Source organism: Pseudophryne corroboree, chromosome 9, assembly GCF_028390025.1.
Source record: "Pseudophryne corroboree isolate aPseCor3 chromosome 9, aPseCor3.hap2, whole genome shotgun sequence".
NCBI classification, from domain to species: Eukaryota; Metazoa; Chordata; class Amphibia; order Anura; family Myobatrachidae; genus Pseudophryne; species Pseudophryne corroboree.
In genome coordinates, this window is record NC_086452.1 from 257,597,878 (window position 1) to 257,622,287 (window position 24,410).

Genomic DNA, 24,410 nt, shown 5'->3' on the forward strand with positions numbered 1-24,410 from the left:
TGAATGGGTTGTTAAGCTTCAGAAACAGTGTGAGAATTACAGAAAGGATTTAATCAAGTTTAAACGGGGAAAATTCCAGACAGTAAAGGAGGACTATGACTCCAACAGAGTATATAGATGGTTGATGGGAGGTGAGGGTAATGCCAGCAGACCCCACAATGCCAGAAGCAAGCACAGTTGGAGAAAAAGAAGGGAGACACAACGCAGCCAGGTGGCCACTTCTAACAGTGATAGTGAAAGTGTCTTCCACGACTCAGATGACCTTCCATCTACCACTAATGTCCCTTTAGGGACACCTCTGGAAACCACAAAAGAAAAAGGACGAAGAGGACGCCCACCCGCAGGGGCGGCCAGTGCTCGAGGATCAAGAGGACGGTCAAGCAACAAGAATCCCTAGTGTTTAATCTATCGGAAAGGGTCTTCTCACCAATTGAGATGGCAGTTTTAGAAAAGGGACTTTCTTTCGTTCCAACCACCCCGTTTAATCCTTTGAATTGGCAAATAGAGTTACACCGATTTTCCCGCAAGTTGCGGCTTCAAGAGTTTTTTCATTCTTCAAATACAGAAGATGGAGTCACTCAGGCACCTGCACCACATCAAAAATTCATAAATAAACGACACAGGTCCACCTTTGATCCACCTTCAACCAATTCAGCAATCCAGTCTTTTACCAGACTCTTAGACATGTCTGTTGTGAAATATACATCCGCTACATCCATAGTGCGACAAAATCTATCCAGGTCTGAACAAGCGGCTCTGAGACAACTGGGCTCCTACCGGGATGTAGTTTTCCGTCCAGCGGATAAGGGGGGAGGACTGGTGGTGCTAAACCTCAGGGATTACATTAAAGAAATAAACTCCCAGTTAGCAAATGAGGAGACCTATGAGGTTTTGGTCCAAGATCCTTCTAGGGAATATCAGCAAGAACTGTTTTCCATCTTGGATCAAGCATACACAGAAGGCAAATTATCTAAAAAACTGTGTGAAGCTTTAAAACAAGAACACCCACTGGTCCCCATATTTTTTACTGTTCCCAAAATACACAAAAATGCCATTTCGCCACCGGGAAGGCCCATTATTGCGGCAAGGGAATCCATTTTCCAGCCTGTTTCCATCTTTTTGGATGAAATTTTACAACCTTTAATAGTGAAACAGGACCGCTTCATCAAAGACACGACCAGCTTCTTGGAACGGCTCATCTCACTAGGTACGGTACCTATGAATACCTTAATCTGTGTAATAGACGTTAACAGTCTTTATACCAGCATACCACACGAAGCTGGGTTACAAGCGATGAGAAGTTTCCTGGTGAGAGAGAAAATGGAGGCGGTGGACTTAGATGTGTTTATGGAACTATTATCCATGACATTGAAGAAGAACTTTTTTCTGTTTAATGGGCACTTTTTCCGCCAAAAGACTGGGTGTGCGATGGGGAGCAATGTCTCCCCATCATTTGCGAACGTGTTCATGTTCCAGGAGGAGGAGGCAGTGTTTTTTAGCGACGTTTCCGTCGCACAACATATAGTGTTGTTCACCAGGTACATTGACGATTTATTCCTGTTGTGGACAGGAGGGAAGGACACCTTCATACAGTTGATGGAAAGAACCAATGCCAAAACCTCGCCCATCAAGTACACTTATCAAGTCAGTGATACCTCTCTGAATTATTTAGATGTTCAAGTATCACTGTCGGATGGAAAAATCAGTACCAGCCTCTATTCTAAACCCACGGACAAAAATGTGCTACTCCGAGCCAACAGCCATCACCCCAAACCCTTGAAAGAAGGACTTCCCCGATCGCAGATGATCAGAGCCTCAAGAATTATAAGCGATCGTTCCACTCTGGATCAAGAATTGGACAATATGATCACCAAATTTATGGCCAGAGGTTATGATTTACAAAAATTAAAGCTTCAGAAGGCAGAAATCATGGCGATCCCAAGAGAGACCTTGCTGAAACCATCTATAAAGGACGATAAACAAATTATTCCATTTGTAAACAAATTTAACATCGCCAGCCCGGTCATTCAAAGGGCAACCAGGGCGTTGTGGCCCATTGTATCAACGGACAGTGCACTACAGGGACTCAAGGGTAAACGCCCAATGATGTGCTACTCTAGAGGCCGTAACATAAAGGATGTTATAGTACATGCGGATATCACAGGGTTCGAGGATATGATAGTTAAAACTCCTGCTTCCTTTATGAGTAAACAACCGGGGTGTTATAAGTGCATTAAATGTACAACTTGTACCAGTATGATTGTAGGCTCATCCTTTAAAAACCCACATAAGGACAAAATCTATCGAATACGTCATATATTGACATGCACTTCGACACATATAATATATCTGATTTCGTGCCCATGTGGACTCCATTATGTGGGGAAATCCATCCGCACTCTGAGGGAAAGAATGGCCCTACATAGGTCTTCCATCAAGCAGGCCTTATTAGGAAAGCAATCAGATCAACCGGTAGCCAGACATTTCGTACAGGCTGGACACACATTGAATGATCTGAAACAACAAATCATTGATCATGTACCTAAAACTATCAGAGGAGGAGACAGAGACCGTAAATTGCTGCAGGTGGAATCCAGGTGGATATATGAATTGGACACCATTAACCCCCGAGGATTAAATGAGAAGTTTTCATGGAATGTCTTTTTGTAGACTTTAATAAGATAACATAATTGTAAATGAACAATTCCTTCAATAGACTCGCATAGATGCTTTTATAGTATATCCATCCCGAGTGGGATCATGGTGATTCTCTAAGAGTGTGGAGAAGGTTGGACCTGGGACTTGGATAGTACATTAGATGGTGGGTAGTACGGAGTACCAGCCAGGTCAGAGGTCCCATAGTGTGGATAAGACACTTTTCATAGTTACGTGACCCCCGGCTTAGTTTTATCAAGGTTGTTAGGTCCTTCTGTATATCGAAGATTAGTTTGGCCTTCAGATCATTCTAAACCCCCCCCCCCCTTTTTTTCCATGCTAACATGTATATTATTCAGCACTGTGGTTTTTTTTTTAATATAAGCTTTTAGATAGATTTTCAGGATGAAGTATATCATCCGAGGTGATGGGACAGACACATCGAGTGTCCACTAAAGGGCGCTAATATTGATCACCACCATCTGGCACCCGACCAGTGCTTTGTAGCTTGGTCAGGAAGCCAGGACAGTTCACTTAACAGTAACATTACACATTTCTTTTCATGTTGGACATAAGTGTGGAGTTTACACTTGCTCCATTCACGTTATTTTGCCTCACACATTTTTTCTGATAGATTGGAATTCAGGGGATCCATTGAGACCGATACATAAGTGAGGGGATCTCTAGGAGGTACACTAACGTGTTATGTCCATGTTGGAAGTTCCACCACCCTTACACTATGTATCTAGAGGTGCCCGGAGGGGTAACCAGCAGCCAGGTCCTATCTCCAACTTAATCCACAAAAAAGTCACCAATGCTAACATCGTAATGTTAGCCAGCATCTGTCTTGTGTAGTTAAGGTGGAGGGTCTCTGTTGTTATAGGAGATTCACGGGGTGATTTCAGTACTCGGGGAGAGTGGAATCTACACCATCTGAATGACGGGGCCGGCCAGCGTCGCGGTTGCCAAGACGACCAGGCGGCGCTTGGCGGGTGACGTCATAGAAGAAGGACCAGCAGCGTGACGGAGGTCCGTGGCGCTGATCCGAACAGGTTGCACTGGCGGGCTTCTTCACAGTATAAAGGTATGCACTTGTGTGTTGTTTGTATGTTACTCACCTTGACAAAGGGGCGTGTGTGCCCCGAAACGTCGGCTATCTTGATGTGAAATACACGTTGATTTTTTACTTTAAATCCCACGAGTGCCGCTGCTGTTTGAATTAGACGTCTGCATCATTTTCTCCAGAAGGCACCGGGGTATTACTGACAGAGGGGTGAGTGCCGGTCCATACAAAGACTTTATATATATATATATATATATTTTTTTTTTTTCCCAGTTAAAAAACAGATCAACACTAACGCACATTCCACCTTGAAAAACACTCATAAAGAAAATGTTCTCTTCCTTAAACAGGCTGCCACTATGTTAAAACATATAATACATCATGATGGAATTTGTTAATAAACAATGTGTGTCAAAGTTTGTAATACTGAAAAACATACAATGAGTTCAAGCACATCTCCATAGACTTGCCTCCCGCAGCTATTCAGCTGATTCAATCAATTAGAGCTCCCTTGTTTTAAACTGTTGTTTTTAAGATAAATTTTTCCTAGATGTGTCCACTAATCAAACTTTATATCCACCATAAGAATAAAATTAGTTCCAGCAGCACATGATAAAAGCACAGCTTGTTAACCAACTCATCGACTTTAGATGGCAGACAAACATACAGTATAACAAGTCTCCTCCGCTGCAGCTCACACTTTGCAGCGGCTGCTTGTATTATCTTCCTCGCAGATACGGAAGGACTTTGTAAATATCCAAACAAAGCTTTACGTCTGCAAAAAAAGAAAAAAGGAACAGAGATCAGTTTCTATGAGTGCACTCACTCCCGTGAATATGAAATGTTATTGTTCACGTTGCATCTGTGTCATTAAATTGTTTTTATATATATGAGTTGACACTTAATTTATAGTACATTACCAATACCCATATGGAATAAATCAACTTTATTAGTATCCCATATGAAGTATTTTGACCTCTAATTGATGCCACAATTAGCAAAATATAAAAAACAATAAAAGATAGTTTGACGTGATGTAGAAAAAATAGACAAAACAAAAGAAAAAAGATTGTCTTGTCCTGGTGAAAAATAATAAATATTAAAACCAGAGCCGTGTGCCGTCTGTAATTTCTTAATAGTATATATTAGACCTGTGAGTTGTATTTAGCTCACATATAACTGAAAAAGCTTTACGACTGGCCAGACCATAATTTATAGATCTTTAAAGCATAGTCTCACCACTCTGCCAGTTTCAGAATAGGGCGGATGGTCCTCCTGACTGCTGGTGCTTGATCCTTTTTATACAGTCAACTCTGGGGGTTACTCGCACCGAGCTGGCAATCAGGTGTCCTGCTTTAGTGTTTATCCAAAGATTTAAACTTTGACGCGTTTCCCTGCCTACTGTAGATATCAGCGGCTTCCTCAGAAGTGAGGCAAATGTCTAGTGCGGCATCCATCCCACTTCTTGAAACTCCCTGCTGTCTCCCTGACTCCCTGAAGAGTTTAGCAATCTTCCTGATTGCACCTTAACCACATAATGTAGCTGTTATGTACTTGGAAAAAGAGAAACCTGAGTTATACTGTACTGTGCAAAAGTTTTAGGCAGGTGTGGTGAAAAAATGCTGCAAAGTTGAAATGATTTAAAAAATAGAAGTGTTAGTGATTTATTTTTATCAATAACCAAATGCAAAGTGAATGAACAGAAGAAAAATGTAAATCAAATCAGTATTTGGTGTGACCATCCTTTGCCTTCAAAACAGCATCAATTCTTCTAGGTACACTTGCATACCATTTTTGAAGGAACTCTGTAGGTAGGTTGTTTCAAACATCTTTCAGAAACTCCTGTAAGAAAGACAGGCTAGTGGGGATGTCATTGACTAAACAATACAGAGTGGCTTTATTGTAAATGGTCAGAGCATAAGAAACCCTAATTTGCTAGTAGTAGCTGGGGGTCTAGCCACAATGAACTTCAGTGATGTAGAGGGGTTCATTGATAGCTCCCTGCTATAGACCTTTTATTGGCAGCAGAGCTTTGCTAATTATATAGTTTCTATGTAAGTTGTACAGAATGTGTGTGTACTGTACATCAGAGAGTTTAAACCTTTTACAACTCGCGGCACACTGAACAAGATTTAAATATTGCCAAGGCACACTCAAATATAATGGGGATACATGTTGCAGTTGTGTGTCCTAGGATGTCATGTCGCAGCTTCTCCATAGGTAAGCCTGAGCCACATCTGAGAAAGCCAGAATAGTCAAAACACTTGCCTGGCCAAAAATTAGAGCTGGCACTGCAGCCACTAAACCCACCAGTATTGATCGTTCCAGGGCCTCAGTAGCGGCAAAACACTTGACGGGCCTGGCTCTGCTTCTATGGCGGCACACCGGGAGACTGCTCAGGGCACACGTGTGCCACGGCACAGTGGTTGAAACACACTGCTATACATTCATATATAAATATATATATATATATATTATATATTCTTTGTCCATCTGCAGGTATATGTCTACAATTTACTCTCATCCTGAGTTCCCAAGCAAAGGACCAAAGGAAATAAACCAAGAAGTTATGAATAATGTCAGTCACAGCCCTCTCCTTTTGCTAACACCACAGAAAGTGAAACGCTACGTTGAAGCTTTGTGGAAGAAGAAAAGCTCTGGACAGCCTGTTACTTTCACTGATGTTTTCTCTATGCTCATTGGGGAGACTCTCATTAAAGACGTAAGATTTGTTTTCACTTTCTATTGTGTATGCATTGTAGTAAAGACAATTCACTTTCAGGAAGTCTCTTAAAAAACGTGGTTTGGCCTGTTCATTCTGCTATGGCACAACCTCGACAAATAAATCTAACATATTAGCTGGAAGGTATATCTACAGTATAGCCTCACAGCTTTCTTAACAGATATTAAAAATATCAGCATGGACAACACTGAGGATCATTTATAGTTTAAATCAACAGGGTTAATTAATGTGGATGTTTTTCACTGTGCCAATTTTTTTTTTATTTCTTATACTATACATTTTAAATAGTTTCATGATTAATATATATGTTTAAATGTCATAGTAGACTTGTTTAACAACTGGTTGGACTTACTATCCTAGCCAGGGACAGACTGGCGATCTGGCCATTCTGGCAAATGCCAGGTGTGCCGGCGCTCCCCCTGGAGGAGTCCAAATTAGAAAGGGGATGAATCTATATTAATTGTTAAAACATTCTTCCATATATAAAAGTCTAGGTCCGCCCCAGGTTGGCAATCGAAAGCTGAGCTATTTGGAGGTCTGGCCAAACAGATTCTTTTTCCGGTGCTCAGCTCAATGGGACAGGTGTCATGGGGAAGCTGGGAGCCAGGAGTCTCACACCATCACCTAAATGGGCCTATGTGCTTTAAATGCCAGGGACTATTCTAAGTCCCAGCCCAGCCCTGATCCTAGCTACTCCTGATTGGTTTTACAGTGTTAGTAAAGAGTTACATAAAAATAAATACATTTAAAGGCATTACATTATAATACAGTAAGTATAACGTTCAAAAGACTTAAATTAACAGGCATAATTTGATACCGTTAATAGTTTGTTTATGCCTTGTCAAAATTGCAGGTAGGTAGCATGTAATGAGTGAGGTAAACTTGTCTTGGTTTTTGTGTTTAATCTTTTAATTTGAATATTTTTATAAAAGAATATATGATATTCATTTTTTGTACCAGCGCAAACTTTATGAATCCAACTGTTTGCTAGTGTGTGTGATGTGGGTAATATGTTCAACAAGAAAGAGCAAATATGCTATAGGTAACAAATAATAAATTACTTCCCAATAGCAGACAAGAATGTAGTATATGATATGGAAATAAGTGGAACATGTCCAATAAATGTCTAGTATTCATAGGGGTATTGCAGTACCTGCTATGTTGATTCACAGTAAGGCAAATTTCCTCCAAATAAATTGAAAAACAATGTAAATGCCACACTCCGGATTCTGGGGACACAATGCCGGGTTTCTGTCCTTTGCACAACTCATCAATTATTGGGGGCCCTGCCCTGGATGGCCAAGAAATAATTGAGCCACATGGTCTGTTTTGAATTTGTGTACATGTTTCAAAAGAAGAGCAGGTGGGTGAAAAGTCTCCTGGGGAATAAGGTCTTACCATGGGAAATAATAATAATAATTTTATTTAAATAGGACCTTTCTCCAACAGGACTCAAAGCCCTTTACAGACATCAAAAACAATGCACATAATACAGAAGATTTTATGTAATACAGATATAGACAAGCCAGTCATACATAAAAAAAGAAGACCTACAACATGCAGTATGCATAATGCAGGATTGGTGTAGGCATTTTGGGTAATAGCTTTCACGGGTTGTGTGTTTCACCCTCGCAAGGTACCAGGTGAGGCAGCCATCTCGGGCGCACTGCGTAGGATTACCCTGGTTGGAATAGTCTACCCCTAGAGGAGATGACACAAAATAGGGTTGCATCTCAGAGTAGGGTACCTATAAAACCGTCAGTTCCAGATGAGGCAGCCATGTTGGGTGCACTATAAAGGTTACACTGTGGGAGATGAGCCATACAACGGCCCAATGCATATATGGAAAAACTGACACTTGTGTAGTAGTATGATATACCCTGCACGGAAAGATCCACGTGAAGTACATCCTGCCCATGGAGGAACATCTGAGGCAACCATCTGGGGTGCACTGCGTATATGTTGCTGCTGGCATGGTGTGTAATCAGTGGATGTACACATTACAGGAATAGCACACGAGGGGGCAGAAGTATGCTATAAGAAAGGGAAAAAAAGCACTTGGTAAGAACACGTTTGAAAAATTGGGATAACATTATTTCTCTTACGTCCCAGAGGATGCTGGGGTCCACATTAGTACCTTGGGGTATAGACGGGTCCACTAGGAGCCATGGTCACTTTAAGAGTTTAATAGTGTGGGCTGGCTCCTCCCAATATGCCCCTCCTACCAGACTCAGTTTAGAAAATGTGCCCGGAGGAGCCGGTCACAGCTAGGGGAGCACCATAGGAGTTTTTCTAGTTTTCTTGTTTTTTCTTAGATTTAGGCATAGGGAGGCTGCTGGCAACAGTGTCCAACCCTCAGAGGTTAATGGCCGCTAGCTCCGCTGACAGGACACTGAGCTCCTGAGGGTGTCGATCGCAAACCCCCGAGGCAACCGCTCGCTCCCGCAGCACTGCCACCACACCGTAACAGAGCCAGAAGACGCCGGCTGTGAGTTGAACGCCGATGACCCAACAAGCGAGGATCCGGTGAGAATGGCAGCATAAGGGTGGGAGCTCCGGAAGGCTCAGAGGTACAAAGTGCGGTGATGTGATGGGCGCCCTGGGCTAGCGCAGGCACCCTTAAAACTGGTCACAGCAGCTATCAGGGACTCTGGGCTTCTGCTAGCAACATTTACCTCAGGCCAGTATAATCTCTGCAAGTGCGGGAAGACGCGCCATTTTAGGGGGTGGAGCTTCTCAGAGCGGATCCAGCACTCACCAGCGCCATTTTCTCCCTCACACTACAGAGACGCTGACAGGGAGCGCTGACCCTCCACATAACTCCAGCTATCCTGTGCGGTACCAGGGGATTATAGAAGGGGAAAAGAGTGTTATTCACATTACTGTGTAGTTTATTAAAGTTACACAGTCAGCGCCAGGCATTTATTATATATCTGTCTACTGGGGCGCTGTGTGGGCTGGCTCCATAACTCTGTGTCTCTCTGAAGATACTGGGGGAAACTGTGTCTGATAATTTCCTGTGTGTGTGTGTGTGTGTGTGTGTGTGTATGCTATATAAACCCACATTACCATGTCCAGGGACTCTGTACCTTGTGCTGCACTGAGTATGTATCTTCTCCAGAAGAGTCTATTCCATGTACTCAGGAATGCAATACACTGTCTCAGCCCTCTGAACCCGAACCCAAGTGGGTGGCTTCTGTTAAGGGTATGATATCCCAGATTTCATCTGGGATAGCTCATTATGAGACTGGAACACAGGTTTTAAAACAATCTGTGGATGTTTTGTCGTATTCAGCTCCCTCTACCTCATCTAAGTCCCCTGGTTTATGTCCCTAAAAGCGTGCTCTTTCCCATGTAATGCAAGTCGTCACGGATACCAACTCTAATACGGGTGACGGTGAGGGGAACATGCTGTGGGGGGAGGCATCCCTTGCTTAAGGGGTACAACTAATGATTCACACCATTAGGGATGTTCTACACATTACTGACAAAGGGGCAGATGTATTAACCTGGAGAAGGCATAAGGAAGTGATAAACCAGTGATATGTGCAAGGTGATAAACCCACCATCCAATCAGATCCTAACTGTTAATTTACATATTGGAGCTGATTGGCTGGTGCCTTTATCATCTTGCACATATCACTGGTTTATCACTTCCTTATGCCTTCTAGGGAATTAAATGCTATATTTGAAAAATCCTGGGAAAACCCAGAGAAAAAATTCCAGATCCCAAAGAGAATTCTGGTTGCTTTTCCTTTCCCTGAAGAGGATAGGAAAAAGTTGGAAAACCCTCCTATAGTAGACACTTCTGTTTTTAGATTGTCTAAAAAGTGGTTTTACCTGTCCCTGGGTCTACCGCTTTGAAAGAACCAGCAGACCGCAAAATTGAGACTACGCTCAAATCCATATACACTGCTTCAGGCGTGGCGCTTAGGCCCACTATTGCTTGTGCATGGATCTCTAAAGCCATAGTAAAGTTGTTAGGCACGTTACTAGAGTATTTAGATACTATGGATAGAAGTGACATTGAATTGTTTTTACGTCACATACAGGATTCTGCGGGTTTCATGGTGGAGGCCATGAAGGACCTTGGTAATCTGACTGCACGGACGTCTTCCATGGCTGTGTCGGCATGTAGGGGAATCTGGCAGCGCCAATGGTCTGCGGGTGCAGAATCCAAGAAGAGTGTGGAGAACCTACCCTACACAGGTCAGGCTCTATTTGGGGAGGCTTCCCTCAGCCACTCTGACACCAAATAAATCCTTTTCTGCATCTACAGCTACAATGCAGTCCTTTCGGACCACAAAGGTTAAGAAGTTCAAATCCCCGACCACCTTCTTCAGAGGTGGTTGGGGAAAATCCAGAAAACCTCCACCGACAGGTTCCCAGGAACAGAAGCCAAGCTCTGTTTCCCCAAAATCCTCAGCATGAAGGGTGGACCTCCCACCCTGGAGGTCGGGCAGGTGGGAGCACGTCTATGAAATTTCAGTCAGGTCTGGGCGTCCTCAGGCCTCGACCCATGGGTCCTAGATATTGTATCTCAGGGGTACAGACTGGAGTTTCAAGAGCTCCCACCTCACAGATTTTTCAAGTCAGGATTACCAGTTTTGCTGACAGAAAGGGCTATCTTACAAGAAGCCATTCAAAAATTGGAAAGGGCAAATATCATTGTTCCAGTTCCATCTCACCTGGAAAACAAAGGTTACTATTCAAGCCTTTTTGTGGTACCGAAGCTGGACAGTTCGGTCAGACCAATACTGAACCTCAAATCGTTAAATCCATATTTGAAGGAATTCAAGTTCAAGATGAAATCTCTGAGAGTGGTGATCTAAGGTCTGGAGGAGGAGGAATTCCTGGTGTCCTTGGACATCAAGGATGCTTACCTTCACATTCCTATATGGCTGCCACTCCAGGCTTACCTCAGGTTTGCACTGTTGGACTGTCACTATCAGTTCCAGGCGCTGCCATTCGGCCTATCCACGGCTCCGAGGGTGTTCACCAAGGTAATGGCGGAGATGATGCTTCTACTCCGAAAACAGGGTGTGAACATAATCCCATATCTGGACGATCTGCTAATAAAAGCATCGTCCAGGGAGAAGTTGTTGCAGTCCATTGCTCTCACAACTCGACTGCTACAGGATCATGGTTGGATCCTGAATCTTCCAAAGTCATATTTGGAGCCGACGAGAAGACTGTCCTTCCTGGGAATGATTTTCGACACGGAAGTGCAGAGGGGGTTTCTGCCGGTGGAGAAAGCATTGGTGATCCAATCAATGGTATGGGATGTCCTGAAGCCAGCCCAAGTATCGGTTCATCAGTGCATTTGCCTTCTGGTGAAGATGGTTGCCTCCTACGAGACTCTACAGTACGGAAGATTTCATTTATTGTGGCTGCAAACTTCTCACCTACTGGAGGGCAGCAGGTTCGGGATTCAGAATTGGATCCTTCTAACCACGAATGCCAGTCTCAGGTGTTGGGGAGCAGTCACCCTGGGAGAAAGCTTTCAAGGAAGGTGGTCAAGTCTGGAATCCGGGCGTCCTACGTGTCTATTCAAATGTCTTGACAAATATTTAACAATTTATGCTCATCCTTATGATTTAGAAAAGCTCTATATGTGTATCGATACACATGCTAGAAATACTAGTAAATGGCACCAGCATACACTGTATATGAACTGCTCAGTTAGACCAGCGTGCAATAACCATACCCACCGCAGCGAATGAGAGTAATAACTAGCGGGGTGCACACCAATTCAGCAAGCTGACGGTACCCGCACGCACCTGACATCTACTGTTTATTTGTATTGATATATAGTATGATAACTACAAATATATAGCATATATGTGCTAAAAGCAATTATGTGTGTATATGACGGATGCTGAACCCTCTTGAGCTGCTCACATGAATGACTATATACATACCAATAAATGAATAAACAATCGTATGATACATGTATACACTGTCTATCCATATTGGGACTAAAGCATATAAATGCACTGAACATCTTTCTCTGTAAATGAGAGTCACAATTAGAGGGGGCACACACTAACTTAGCAGGTTGATAGCACCTGTGTGCACTTGATGCTCACCATCCATTCATACTGACATGTATTAGTCATAAAATATATAGCATGTATATACAAAAGTAATTATATATGTGCACACTGTATTCCGAGCCGTCTAGAGCTGCCTATATAAACGGCCATATATATATTCTAATAAATAAGTAAACAGCAACTGTATGTGTGTACTACCCACCTTTATTGGGGCATAATATTCCTGGATACTCATTTTACTCATATGAATGTATCCCGTTATGGACATATATCTGAATTTCCCATAGACTAAGATATAAGCTAATACATGGGATCTCAGATGATATTAGTTTATATGTACCATCATATTAGTGGTCTATCTTCAAATGCATCTATCTGTAGTATATAATTAATGTGTAATCAAGTGGACAATACCTATGATTCCAACGTATTGGACTGTCCACAATAAGGAATTTTCCTTGATTCTTGAAGAAAACCATTTATAGACAGACATTAAATTGAATACTGAAACACACATTACATGAGTACCATTGAAGGCTCATAGGATTAGCCCACCTATATAATTAATGTTTAAAAAAATCATACTTATTATGAAAGGTGATTACTATCAATAATCACATTATTCCTGACTAGCTGATTGCTGCATAATTACAAATCTGAGTATAAATAAGATAGAACAAACTAAATTTAGAACATCATCAGGATATTATTTTCTGGGGGAATAATATATCAGGGGTCATCCATGATTATACCAATATGAGATTGCTGTATGATATGTGAATGAAGCGTACCTGACACTATAAGTGAGAGGTAAATCATTCGTAGACTGGATAATCTCCAACAGGTTATTGGTGTACTATATAGTATATCCACATCTGACACTTTATGTGAGAGATGGAAATAACATATACAGGATAAACGCTCCCTATAGTGTTGCAAGAAAATATATTCCAGAATTAAAGGTACATTGAATACTATGGGGTATATGCAATTGCGGTCGAATTCCTGAAAATGTCGAAAAACTGGACTTTTTCGCCCCAAGAAAAATTTCGACAATGCAATACAGTACTTTTCGTCAAAAAAAGTACTTTTTAAATTCGACTTTTTGAAATTCGACATTTGACAAATTCAACATTTCTGCAATGGTACAATGCGGCTTTTCGACAAAAGTATATTCAATTGAAGAATGTAAATTCGACAACAGTGCTTTTTGACAGTAAATTTGTCATTTTCAATCCGCCTCACTTTGCTGGCGGAATGTAATAACATTTTTTAAAAACATGTTTTTTTGTGTTTTTTTATTGCTAATAGCATATCTATTTATATTAGAAGGGATTAGGTACTTGGTTTGTCTATTTAGGAGGCACAAGTATTATTATTATTTTTTTAAATATATATATATATATATTTTTTATGGAATGGGTTAAAAACCCGAAAAAAATTTGCGTGGGGTCCCCCCTCCTAAGCATAACCAGCCTCGGGCTCTTTGAGCCGGTCCTGGTTGCCAAAATATGGGAAAAAAATGACAGGGGATCCCCCGTATTTTAACAACCAGCACTGGGTTCTGCGCCTGGTCCTGGTGCAAAAAATACGGGGGACAAAAAGAGTAGGGGTCCCCCATATTTTTTGTACCAGCACCGGGCTCCACTAGCTGGACAGATAATGCCACAGCCGAGGGACACTTTTATACCGCTCCCTGCGGCCGTGGCATTAAATACCCAACTAGTCACCCCTGGCTGGGGTACCCTGGTATCCTGTCACAGAGGGTCCCTTCAGGCAATCAGGGAGCACCACGTCCTGGCATTCTCCTGATTCCCTATGCGCGTCTGAGCTGGCAGACAGCGCATCGCACAGCAACTCCATTAGTTTCAATGGTGGGAACTTTGCGGTCAGCGGTGGGGTTACCTCACCGCTGACCGCAAAGTTCCCACCATTAAAGATAATGGAGGGGGCTGTGCGATGCGCGTCTGACAGCTCAGACGCGTATACAGCCAATCAGGAGAGTGCCACGACGTGGCGCTCCCTGATTGCCTGAAGGGACCTTCTGTGACAGCAGTCACGGGGGTCTCTGCATTCGGGGAAAGGGGTCCCATGTGTAAACATGGGACCCCTTTCAGTCCGTGTGGATGGGGTATGCGTTTTTTTTGATTTGCCAAGTATGTGGATTACAAATATCACAGGACACTGGATTTAGGTGAGTATATAATTTTATTTTCAGGTACCCCGGATTCTTCGACCTTGAAGACGTGGCAGTCGGCGTGTCAACATAGGTAAGTATGTATGTGTCGGCATGTGTGAAATAAAGTTGTATTTTCACGGTGTGCGTGTCCTGTTTTTATTTGGGTATTTTTTTGCAGAAGAACTACAGGTACCAGCGGGCCCGTTTTCCCCGCATGCTGGTACTTGTGGTTCTCCAAGTACCAGCTTGCAGGGGAGGCTTGCTGGGACTTGTAGTTCTTCTGCAAAAAACAATATTCGTTCAATTTTACACATGGCTATCAGCCCCCCATCCGCAGCCCTTGGATGGGGGGGACAGCCTCGGGCTTCACCCCTGGCCCTTGGGTGGCTGGGGGGGGCCTTGATTGAAGGGGTCCCCACTCCTCCAGGGTACCCCGGCCAGGGGTGACTAGTTGGGTATTTAATGCCACGGCCGCAGGGAGCAGTATAAAAGTGTCCCCCGGCTGTGGCATTATCTGTCCAGCTAGTGGAGCCCGGTGCTGGTACAAAAAATACGGGGGACCCCTACTCTTTTTGTCCCCCGTATTTTTTTCACCAGGACCAGGCGCAGAGCCCGGTGCTGGTTGTTAAAATACGGGGGATCCCCTGTCATTTTCCCCCCAGTATTTTTGCAACCAGGACCGGCTCAAAGAGCCCGAGGCTGGTTATGCTTAGGAGGGGGGACCCCGCACAATTTTTTTCCGGGTTTTTTACCGTTTTTTGCACCATCTGAAAAGTCGATTCAAAATCCGCCAATTGGTCCGTTTTTCGACAGCGGGACTGTCGAATCCGTTTATTATTGAATATGTCGAATTCCGGCACCCGCCGGCCGAAATTAGACGGTCAAATTGTGTCGAATTAAAAAACGGGCGAAAAATTGCCGCAATTCGCCTGGAATTGCATATACCCCTGTATGTTGCAAATACATCTGACACAATATGTGAGAGATAATTCTAGCATTCATAGAATAGATGCTTTCTAAGAATCAGCAGGGAATTATATCCCGTTACGAGAGCATACCTGACACTATGGGGGTAATTCCAAGTTGATTGCAGCAGGAATTTTGTTAGCAGTTGGGCAAAACCATGTGCAGTGCAGGAGAGGCAGATATAACATGTGCAGAGAGAGTTAGATTTGGGTGTGGTGTGCTCAATCTGCAATCTAATTTGCAGTGTAAAAATAAAGCAGCCAGTATTTACCCAGCACAGAAACAAAATAACCCACACAAATCTAACTCTTTCTGCACATGTTATATCTGCCCCCCCCCCCTGCAGTGCACATGGTTTTGCCCAACGGCTAACAAAATTCCTGCTGTGATCAACTTGGAATTACCCCCTATATTTGGGGGATTGATTAATCCAGTTTAATCTGGGACCTAACCATCTATTAATGAGTACATCTGACACTCTATGTGAGAGATAAATATATAAGAATATATAGGAAAATATATGAACATATATATATATATATATATATATATATATAAAAATATAATCTATCTCATTTCTACCATTTTGATAAATAACCAATATATATTTCTCCTATTTTAGGAGACCCTATCCCACCAGAAAATATAAGACCCGCAAAGTCACTATACCATCATTATTACATCACTGCTAATACGGGAATATATTAGACTTTATTTCCCGGGTATCTCTGGGATGAAAACTAATAGCTGGCTTTAGTACAAAACATACCCAATAATCTGGGCAGTGAGCCAGAATCTCTTGGATGACCTAAAAGAGCAACATTGTAATATACTTACTAATACTGTGGGAAATCCAAAGAGCAACATTTGCGTTATATAAATTAAAACTTTGGAAAGCCCAGAAAATAACATTTGTATCATTTTCAAGATGCAACTGTAATACTGTCTGAATAAAAGATATTATAATTCAGTCATTTGTGTAAGACAGGATACAGACTAATTAGACACAATAAAAGACGCCCAGCCATTTTTTTAACAATTTATTATATTCTCTTTATTTTTCCTTCTTTATTACACACAGTCTTGTCAAACTTTACATCACTTCATGTTTGTTTTTTAATATTTTTCATCAGTTTATCTGAAAGATGTCGGATGAAATAATAGATACTATTTAACTATTGTAAAGATACAATAAAAGTTATTTTTAAAATTTTGTGCAGCAGAAACAGATCCTTTTTCTCTCTTTCTTTCCCTCTTCTTGACAAGTCTGGAATCCAGCCTTCCGATAAACATTCTGGAACTAAGAGTCATATGCAACGGTCTTCTACAGGCGGCTTATCTTCTACGAGATCGGGCCATTCAAGTTCAGTCGGACAATGTAACGGCAGTGGCCTACATAAACCGACAAGGCGAAACGAAGAGCAGAGCTGCAATGTCAGAGGTAACAAGAATCATCCTCTGGGCGGAAAAGCACACACTGGTGCTGTCAGCAATCTTTATTCTGGGAGTAGACAGCTGGGAAGTGGACTTCCTCAGCAGACATGATCTCCATCCAGGAGAGTGGGGCCTCCACCCAGAGGTGTTTACAGAGGTGACAAGTCTTTGGGGCGTACCTAAAATAGACATGATGGCCTCACGCCTCAACAAGAAGCTTCGGAGGTATTGTTCCAGGTCGAGGGACCCACAGGCAGTGGCGGTGGACGCCCTGGTAACTCCGTGGGTGTTCCAGTCAGTGTATGTGTTCCCTCCACTTCCGCTCATTCCAGGGATTCTCAAATTGATCAAAAGAACAAGAGTTCTGGCGATCCTCATTGCTCCAGACTGGCCAAGAAGGGCTTGGTATGCGGATCTTCTAGATTTACTACTGGAAGATCCCGAGGCCTCTGCCTCTTCGAGAGGACCTTCTTCAACAGGGGCCGTTCGCTTCTTAAGACTTACCATATCTACTACGTTTGATGGCATGGAGGTTGAACGCCAGATCTTAGCTCGGAAGGGTATTCCGAACAAAGTTATTCCTGCCCTGACGGGCTAGGAAAGGAGTAACGTCTAAGCACTATCATCGCATTTGGAAAAAGTATGTGTCTTGGTGTGAATCCAAGGAGTTTCCTACGGTGGAGTTTCAACTAGGGCGGTTTCTCCTCTTCCTGCAAGCAGGTCTGGATGTGGGCGTACGTTTGGGCTCCAGATTTCGGCCTTGTCCATTTTCTTCCAGAAACAATTGGCTTCCCTCCCTGAGGTTCAGACTTTCTTGAAAGGGGTGTTGCACATCCAGCCTCCATTTGTGCCTCCCACGACACAAAAGGAGGCAATCAGATTGGTTCGAGCCTCTACAGGAGGTTGAGGTTAAGTTTCTCACTTGGTAGTGGTCACACTGTTGGCGTAACTTCAGCTAGGCGTGTGTCTCAATTGGGGGCCTTGTCCTGCAAAGGCCCCTACTTGTTTTTCCATGAAGATAGAGCTGAGCTCAGGACGTGTCAGCAATTTCTTCCAAAGGTTGTGTCGGCTTTTCACATCAACCAACCTATTGTGGTGCCAGTGGATACTGACTCCTCAATTCCCTCAAAGTCCTTGGATGTTGTGAGGGCTTTGAAGATTAATGTGAAGAGGACTTCACGTTACAGAAAGTCAGACTCTCTGTTTGTCCTTTATGATCCCAACAAGATTGGGTGTCCTGCTTCTAAGCAGACGATTTCTCGCTTGAGCAGGTTCACTATCCAGCATGCTTATTCTACGGCAGGCTTACCGTGTCCAAAATCTGTTAAGGCCCACCCTACTCGTAAAGTGGGTTCTTCCTGGGTGGCTGCCCGGGGTGTCTCGGCTTTACAGCTTTGCCGAGCAGCTACTTAGCCAGGGTCGAACACGTTTGCTAAGTTCTACAAGTTCAATACTTTGGCCTCTGAGAACCTAAAGTTTGATCAATCAGCTCTGCAGGAGCCTCCGCACTCTCCCTCCCGTACTGGGAGCTTTGGTACATCCCCATGGTACTAATGTGGACCCCAGCATCCTCTAGGACATAAGAGAAAATAGGATTTTAATTACCTACCAGTAAATCCTTTTCTCGTAGTCCATAGAGGATGCTGGGCACCCTCCCAGCGTTTCGTTATCCTGCTGTGGTTAATTCAGTACTGCTTTGTTCTTGGTTTACTACTGTTGTTACTTGGTTAAGTAATGTTATTCTGCAGTTGCTAAGTTCTCAAGCTGGTTAGCTTGATTTGCCTTGTATGTGTGAGCTGGTGTGAATCTCACCACTATCTGTGTAAATTCCTTCTCTCGAAGTTGCCCGGGCACAGTTTCTAGACTGAGCCTGGTAGTAGGGGCATAGAGGGAGGAGCCAGCCCGCACTATTAAAAGTGCCCATGGCTCCTAGTGGACCCATCTATAGCCCATGGTACTAATGTGGACCCCAGCATCCTCTACGGACTACGAGAAAAGGATTTACCGGTAGGTAATTAAAATCCTATTTTTGATAAAGTTAGAAATGTTCTGGTCTCATGGAAGCAGGGTTAGGTGAGTGTGAGGATGTGGGAAGCACACTTTCCACCTTGTAGGGTGGACTGGGTTAATTTTCAGACAGTAAACTCTGTCTGAAAATTAACAGTCATCCACACTACTCCCACAGGAATCTGAATTTTGGCAAATAACCTTTATTTTCTGTTGGAACAGTTCTTTTCCTACATTCTGTATGCATTTTTGGGAATTATTTGCCTATTCTGGTTACTGCATCATTGGTTTCCTACATAATTTATAGCAAAAAAAATATGCCAAGGTACAATGATGTCTGTCAGTTACCCCAGTTGGTGTTCATATTAACCCTTTAAATTGCCCATGAAACAGCTGTCTGAAAATGACCCCATGAATATCTGTAATTTACACCATCTCATGAGGTAATATTCACCTTTGGTAAAGATGCAGTCTATATCAGAGGTTTATATAGTTCATGTGGATTGCTGCTGGTATGAATCCAACTAGTTTTAAACAAACTGAGATTTTAAAACCGATTAGATTCATACCAGCAACGCTTCACATGAACCATGCAAACCTCTGATATACAGTATATCTTTATCAGTTAGATGTGGATTATCTACAAGAGGCCCGCAACCTATTATGGAGAATAATGGAGGTAAGTAACCACTGTGGCAATTTCTGAGCGATATTGTTCACAATATTGCCTAGTGTGTACACTCAATATCGTTAACGATGCGCGCTTCGCGCATTGTTAATGGCCCCTCCCTCATCTGAACATGTACAGACGAGGGAGGTCCTCGTTAACGACAGCCAAGCTGCAGCTGCACCCCCACACCTGCCGCTGCTCCCTTCCCCGCTTGCATCGGCAAGTATGTATGTACTTGCCGATCCTGGCACCCCGCCAGGTCCCCGCTGCTGCCAATTTCAGTGTTGGTGGGGACTTGTTTAGTGTGTATGAGGTTTACGAATGTTTGATACTGTCAGCACAGAACATATGTGTCCTGTAAAGCCCATTTTCAGCATACACACAATTAGCTCAGAATTGACAACATGTCCCTTTCATATTATGCTTAAAATTGAAAACTATATGGTAATTGCAATAATTGTTTATGGTATCAGCATGAACAGGGCTTAATTATGGATTTAGCATAAAGGCACAGATTATAGAAAGTTTACATTTGAGAGCAGCAATTGGAAATACTCTATTGCATCACAGGTATCTTGTATGTGGTCCGTCCGTAAACCATCTCTTCTGTCTATCTACAGTAGCCTTACAGCAGTGGCACAGACCATAACCCTGTCCCACAACATCAGCCACCTACATTTGAAATTCATAGTGGATTATATACTATTCCAAATCAGTCTTTTAATTATGGTTACAATAGATGGGTGATATTCACCTTCGTCTGAGGAAGCACTGCTAGCATTTAAGACGCTATAAATAGATTATTTGGAAAAAGTGCATTCTCCTGCAGGGTCCACAGGGTATCCACAGGATAACATTGGGATATGGTGGAGCGACAGCGGATTTGCACCAAACGGTCAAAGCTTTTCGGCCTCCCAGAATGCAACGGGCCTGTCCATATATCCTGGCTCAGGCAAATCAGTTTTTCTCTATCGTCCTAGTGGATGCTGGGGTTCCTGAAAGGACCATGGGGAATAGCGGCTCCGCAGGAGACAGGGCACAAAAAGTAAAGCTTTCCCAGATCAGGTGGTGTGCACTGGCTCCTCCCCCTATGACCCTCCTCCAGACTCCAGTTAGATTTTTGTGCCCGGCCGAGAAGGGTGCAATCTAGGTGGCTCTCCTAAAGAGCTGCTTAGAAAAAGTTTAGCTTAGGTTTTTTATTTTACAGTGAGTCCTGCTGGCAACAGGATCACTGCAACGAGGGACTGAGGGGAGAAGAAGTGAACTCACCTGCGTGCAGGATGGATTGGCTTCTTGGCTACTGGACATCAGCTCCAGAGGGACGATCACAGGTACAGCCTGGATGGTCACCGGAGCCGCGCCGCCGGCCCCCTTGCAGATGCTGAAGTCAGAAGAGGTCCAAAATCGGCGGCTGAAGACTCCTGCAGTCTTCTAAAGGTAGCGCACAGCACTGCAGCTGTGCGCCATTTTCCTCTCAGCACACTTCACACGCAGTCACTGAGGGTGCAGGGCGCTGGGGGGGGGCGCCCTGGGAGGCAAATGTAACCTATATAAAGGCTAAAAATACCTCACATATAGCCCCCAGAGGCTATATGGAGATATTTAACCCCTGCCTGGATTCACTAAATAGCGGGAGACGAGCCCGCCAAAAAAGGGGCGGGGCCTATCTCCTCAGCACACGGCGCCATTTCCTCTCACAGCTCCGCTGGTCAGGACGGCTCCCAGGTCTCTCCCCTGCACTGCACTACAGAAACAGGGTAAAACAGAGAGGGGGGGCAAATTTATGGCGATATTTTTATATATATAAAGCAGCTATAAGGGAGCACTTATTATAAGGCTATCCCTGTTATATATAGCGCTTTTGGTGTGTGCTGGCAAACTCTCCCTCTGTCTCCCCAAAGGGCTAGTGGGTCCTGTCTTCGTTAGGAGCATTCCCTGTGTGTCTGCTGTGTGTCGGTACGTGTGTGTCGACATGTATGAGGATGATATTGGTGTGGAGGCGGAGCAATTGCCAAATATGAGGATGTCACCCCCTAGGGAGTCGACACCAGAATGGATGCCTTTATTTATGGAACTACGGGATAGTGTCAACACGCTAAAGCAGTCGTTTGACGACATGAGACGGCCGGACAATCAATTAGTGCCTGTCCAGGCGACTCAAACACCGTCAGGGGCTGTAAAACGCCCTTTGCCTCAGTCGGTAGACACAGACCCAGACACAGGCACTGACTCCAGTGGTGACGGTGACGAATCAACCGTATTTTCCAGTAGGGCCACACGTTATATGATTTTGGCAATGAAGGAGGCGTTACATTTAGCTGATACTACAGGTACCACTAAACAGGGTATTATGTGGGGTGTGAAAAAACTACCTATAGTTTTTCCTGAATCAGAAGAATTAAATGACGTGTGTAATGAAGCGTGGGTTGCTCCTGATAAAAAGCTGATAATTTCAAAGAAATTATTGGCATTATACCCTTTCCCGCCAGAGGTTAGGGAGCGCTGGGAAACATCTCCTAGGGTGGACAAGGCGCTAACACGCTTATCTAAACAAGTGGCGTTACCCTCTCCTGAGACGGCCGCACTTAAAGATCCATCAGATAGGAGGATGGAAAATATCCAAAAAAGTATATACACACATGCAGGTGTTATACTACGACCAGCAATAGCGACTGCCTGGATGTGCAGTGCTGGGGTAGTTTGGTCAGAGTCCCTGATTGAAAATATTGATACCCTGGACAGGGACAATATTTTACTGTCGTTAGAACAAATAAAGGATGCATTTCTTTATATGCGTGATGCACAGAGGGATATCTGCACACTGGCATCACGGGTAAGTGCTATGTCCATTTCGGCCAGAAGAGCTTTATGGACGCGACAGTGGACAGGCGATGCGGATTCAAAACGGCATATGGAAGTTTTGCCGTATAAAGGGGAGGAGTTATTTGGAGTCGGTCTATCAGATTTGGTGGCCACGGCTACAGCCGGGAAATCCACCTTTCTACCTCAAGTCACTCCCCAACAGAAAAAGGCACCGACTTTTCAACCGCAGCCCTTTCGTTCCTTTAAAAATAAGAGAGCAAAGGGCTATTCATATCTGCCACGAGGCAGAGGTCGAGGGAAGAGACAGCAACAGGCAGCTCCTTCCCAGGAACAGAAGCCCTCCCCGGCTTCTACAAAAGCCTCAGCATGACGCTGGGGCTTCTCAAGCGGACTCGGGGACGGTGGGCGGTCGTCTCAAAAATTACAGCGCGCAGTGGGCTCACTCGCAAGTAGATCCCTGGATCCTGCAGATAATATCTCAGGGGTACAGGTTGGAATTAGAGACAGATCCACCTCGCCGTTTCCTGAAGTCTGCTTTACCAACGTCCCCCTCCGAAAGGGAGACGGTTTTGGAAGCCATTCACAAGCTGTACTCTCAGCAGGTGATAGTCAAGGTACCTCTTCTACAACAAGGGAAGGGGTATTATTCCACTCTTTTTGTGGTACCGAAGCCGGATGGCTCGGTAAGGCCTATTCTAAATCTGAAGTCCTTGAACCTGTACATAAAGAAGTTCAAGTTCAAAATGGAGTCACTCAGAGCAGTGATAGCGAACCTGGAAGAGGGGGATTTTATGGTATCCTTGGACATCAAGGATGCGTATCTCCACGTTCCAATTTACCCCTCACACCAGGGGTACCTCAGGTTCGTTGTACAAAACTGTCACTATCAGTTTCAGACGCTGCCGTTCGGATTGTCCACGGCACCTCGGGTCTTTACAAAGGTAATGGCCGAGATGATGATTCTTCTTCGAAGAAAAGGCATATTAATTATCCCATACTTGGACGATCTCCTAATAAGAGCAAGGTCCAGAGAACAGCTAGAGATGGGATTAGCACTGTCTCAAGAAGTGCTAAAACAGCACGGGTGGATTCTGAATATTCCAAAATCCCAGTTAATGCCGACAACTCGTCTGCTGTTCCTAGGGATGATTCTGGACACGGTTCAGAAAAAGGTTTTTCACCCGGAGGAAAAAGCCAAGGAGTTATCCGAGCTTGTCAGGAACCTCCTAAAACCAGGAAAGGTGTCTGTACATCAATGCACAAGAGTCCTGGGAAAAATGGTGGCTTCTTACGAAGCAATTCCATTCGGCAGATTCCACGCAAGAATTTTCCAAAGGGATCTGTTGGACAAATGGTCAGGGTCGCATCTTCAGATGCACCTGCGGATAACCCTGTCTCCAAGGACAAGGGTGTCTCTTCTGTGGTGGTTGCAGAGTGCTCATCTATTGGAGGGCTGCAGATTCGGCATACAGGATTGGATCCTGGTGACCACGGACGCCAGCCTGAGAGGCTGGGGAGCAGTCACACAAGGAAGAAACTTCCAGGGAGTATGGACGAGCCTGGAAACGTCTCTTCACATAAACATTCTGGAACTAAGAGCAATCTACAATGCTCTAAGCCAGGCAGAACCTCTGCTTCAGGGAAAACCGGTGTTGATCCAGTCGGACAACATCACGGCAGTCGCCCATGTGAACAGACAGGGCGGCACAAGAAGCAGGAGTGCAATGGCAGAAGCTGCAAGGATTCTTCGCTGGGCAGAGAATCATGTGATAGCACTGTCAGCAGTGTTCATCCCGGGAGTGGACAACTGGGAA

The 24,410-nt window shown here is 43.9% G+C and overlaps 1 protein-coding gene across 3 annotated transcripts in view; it reads left to right on the forward strand.

The window, feature by feature from the left end:
• Positions 1–24,410, forward strand: part of PLA2G4A (phospholipase A2 group IVA) — a 772,031-nt gene that overhangs the window by 404,459 nt on the left and 343,162 nt on the right. For all 3 annotated transcript variants that reach the window (XM_063940241.1, XM_063940242.1, XM_063940243.1), the window contains one exon: positions 6,218–6,440. In XM_063940241.1, coding sequence (XP_063796311.1) covers positions 6,218–6,440 — 223 coding nt within the window. The remainder of the gene's footprint in view (positions 1–6,217; positions 6,441–24,410) is intronic.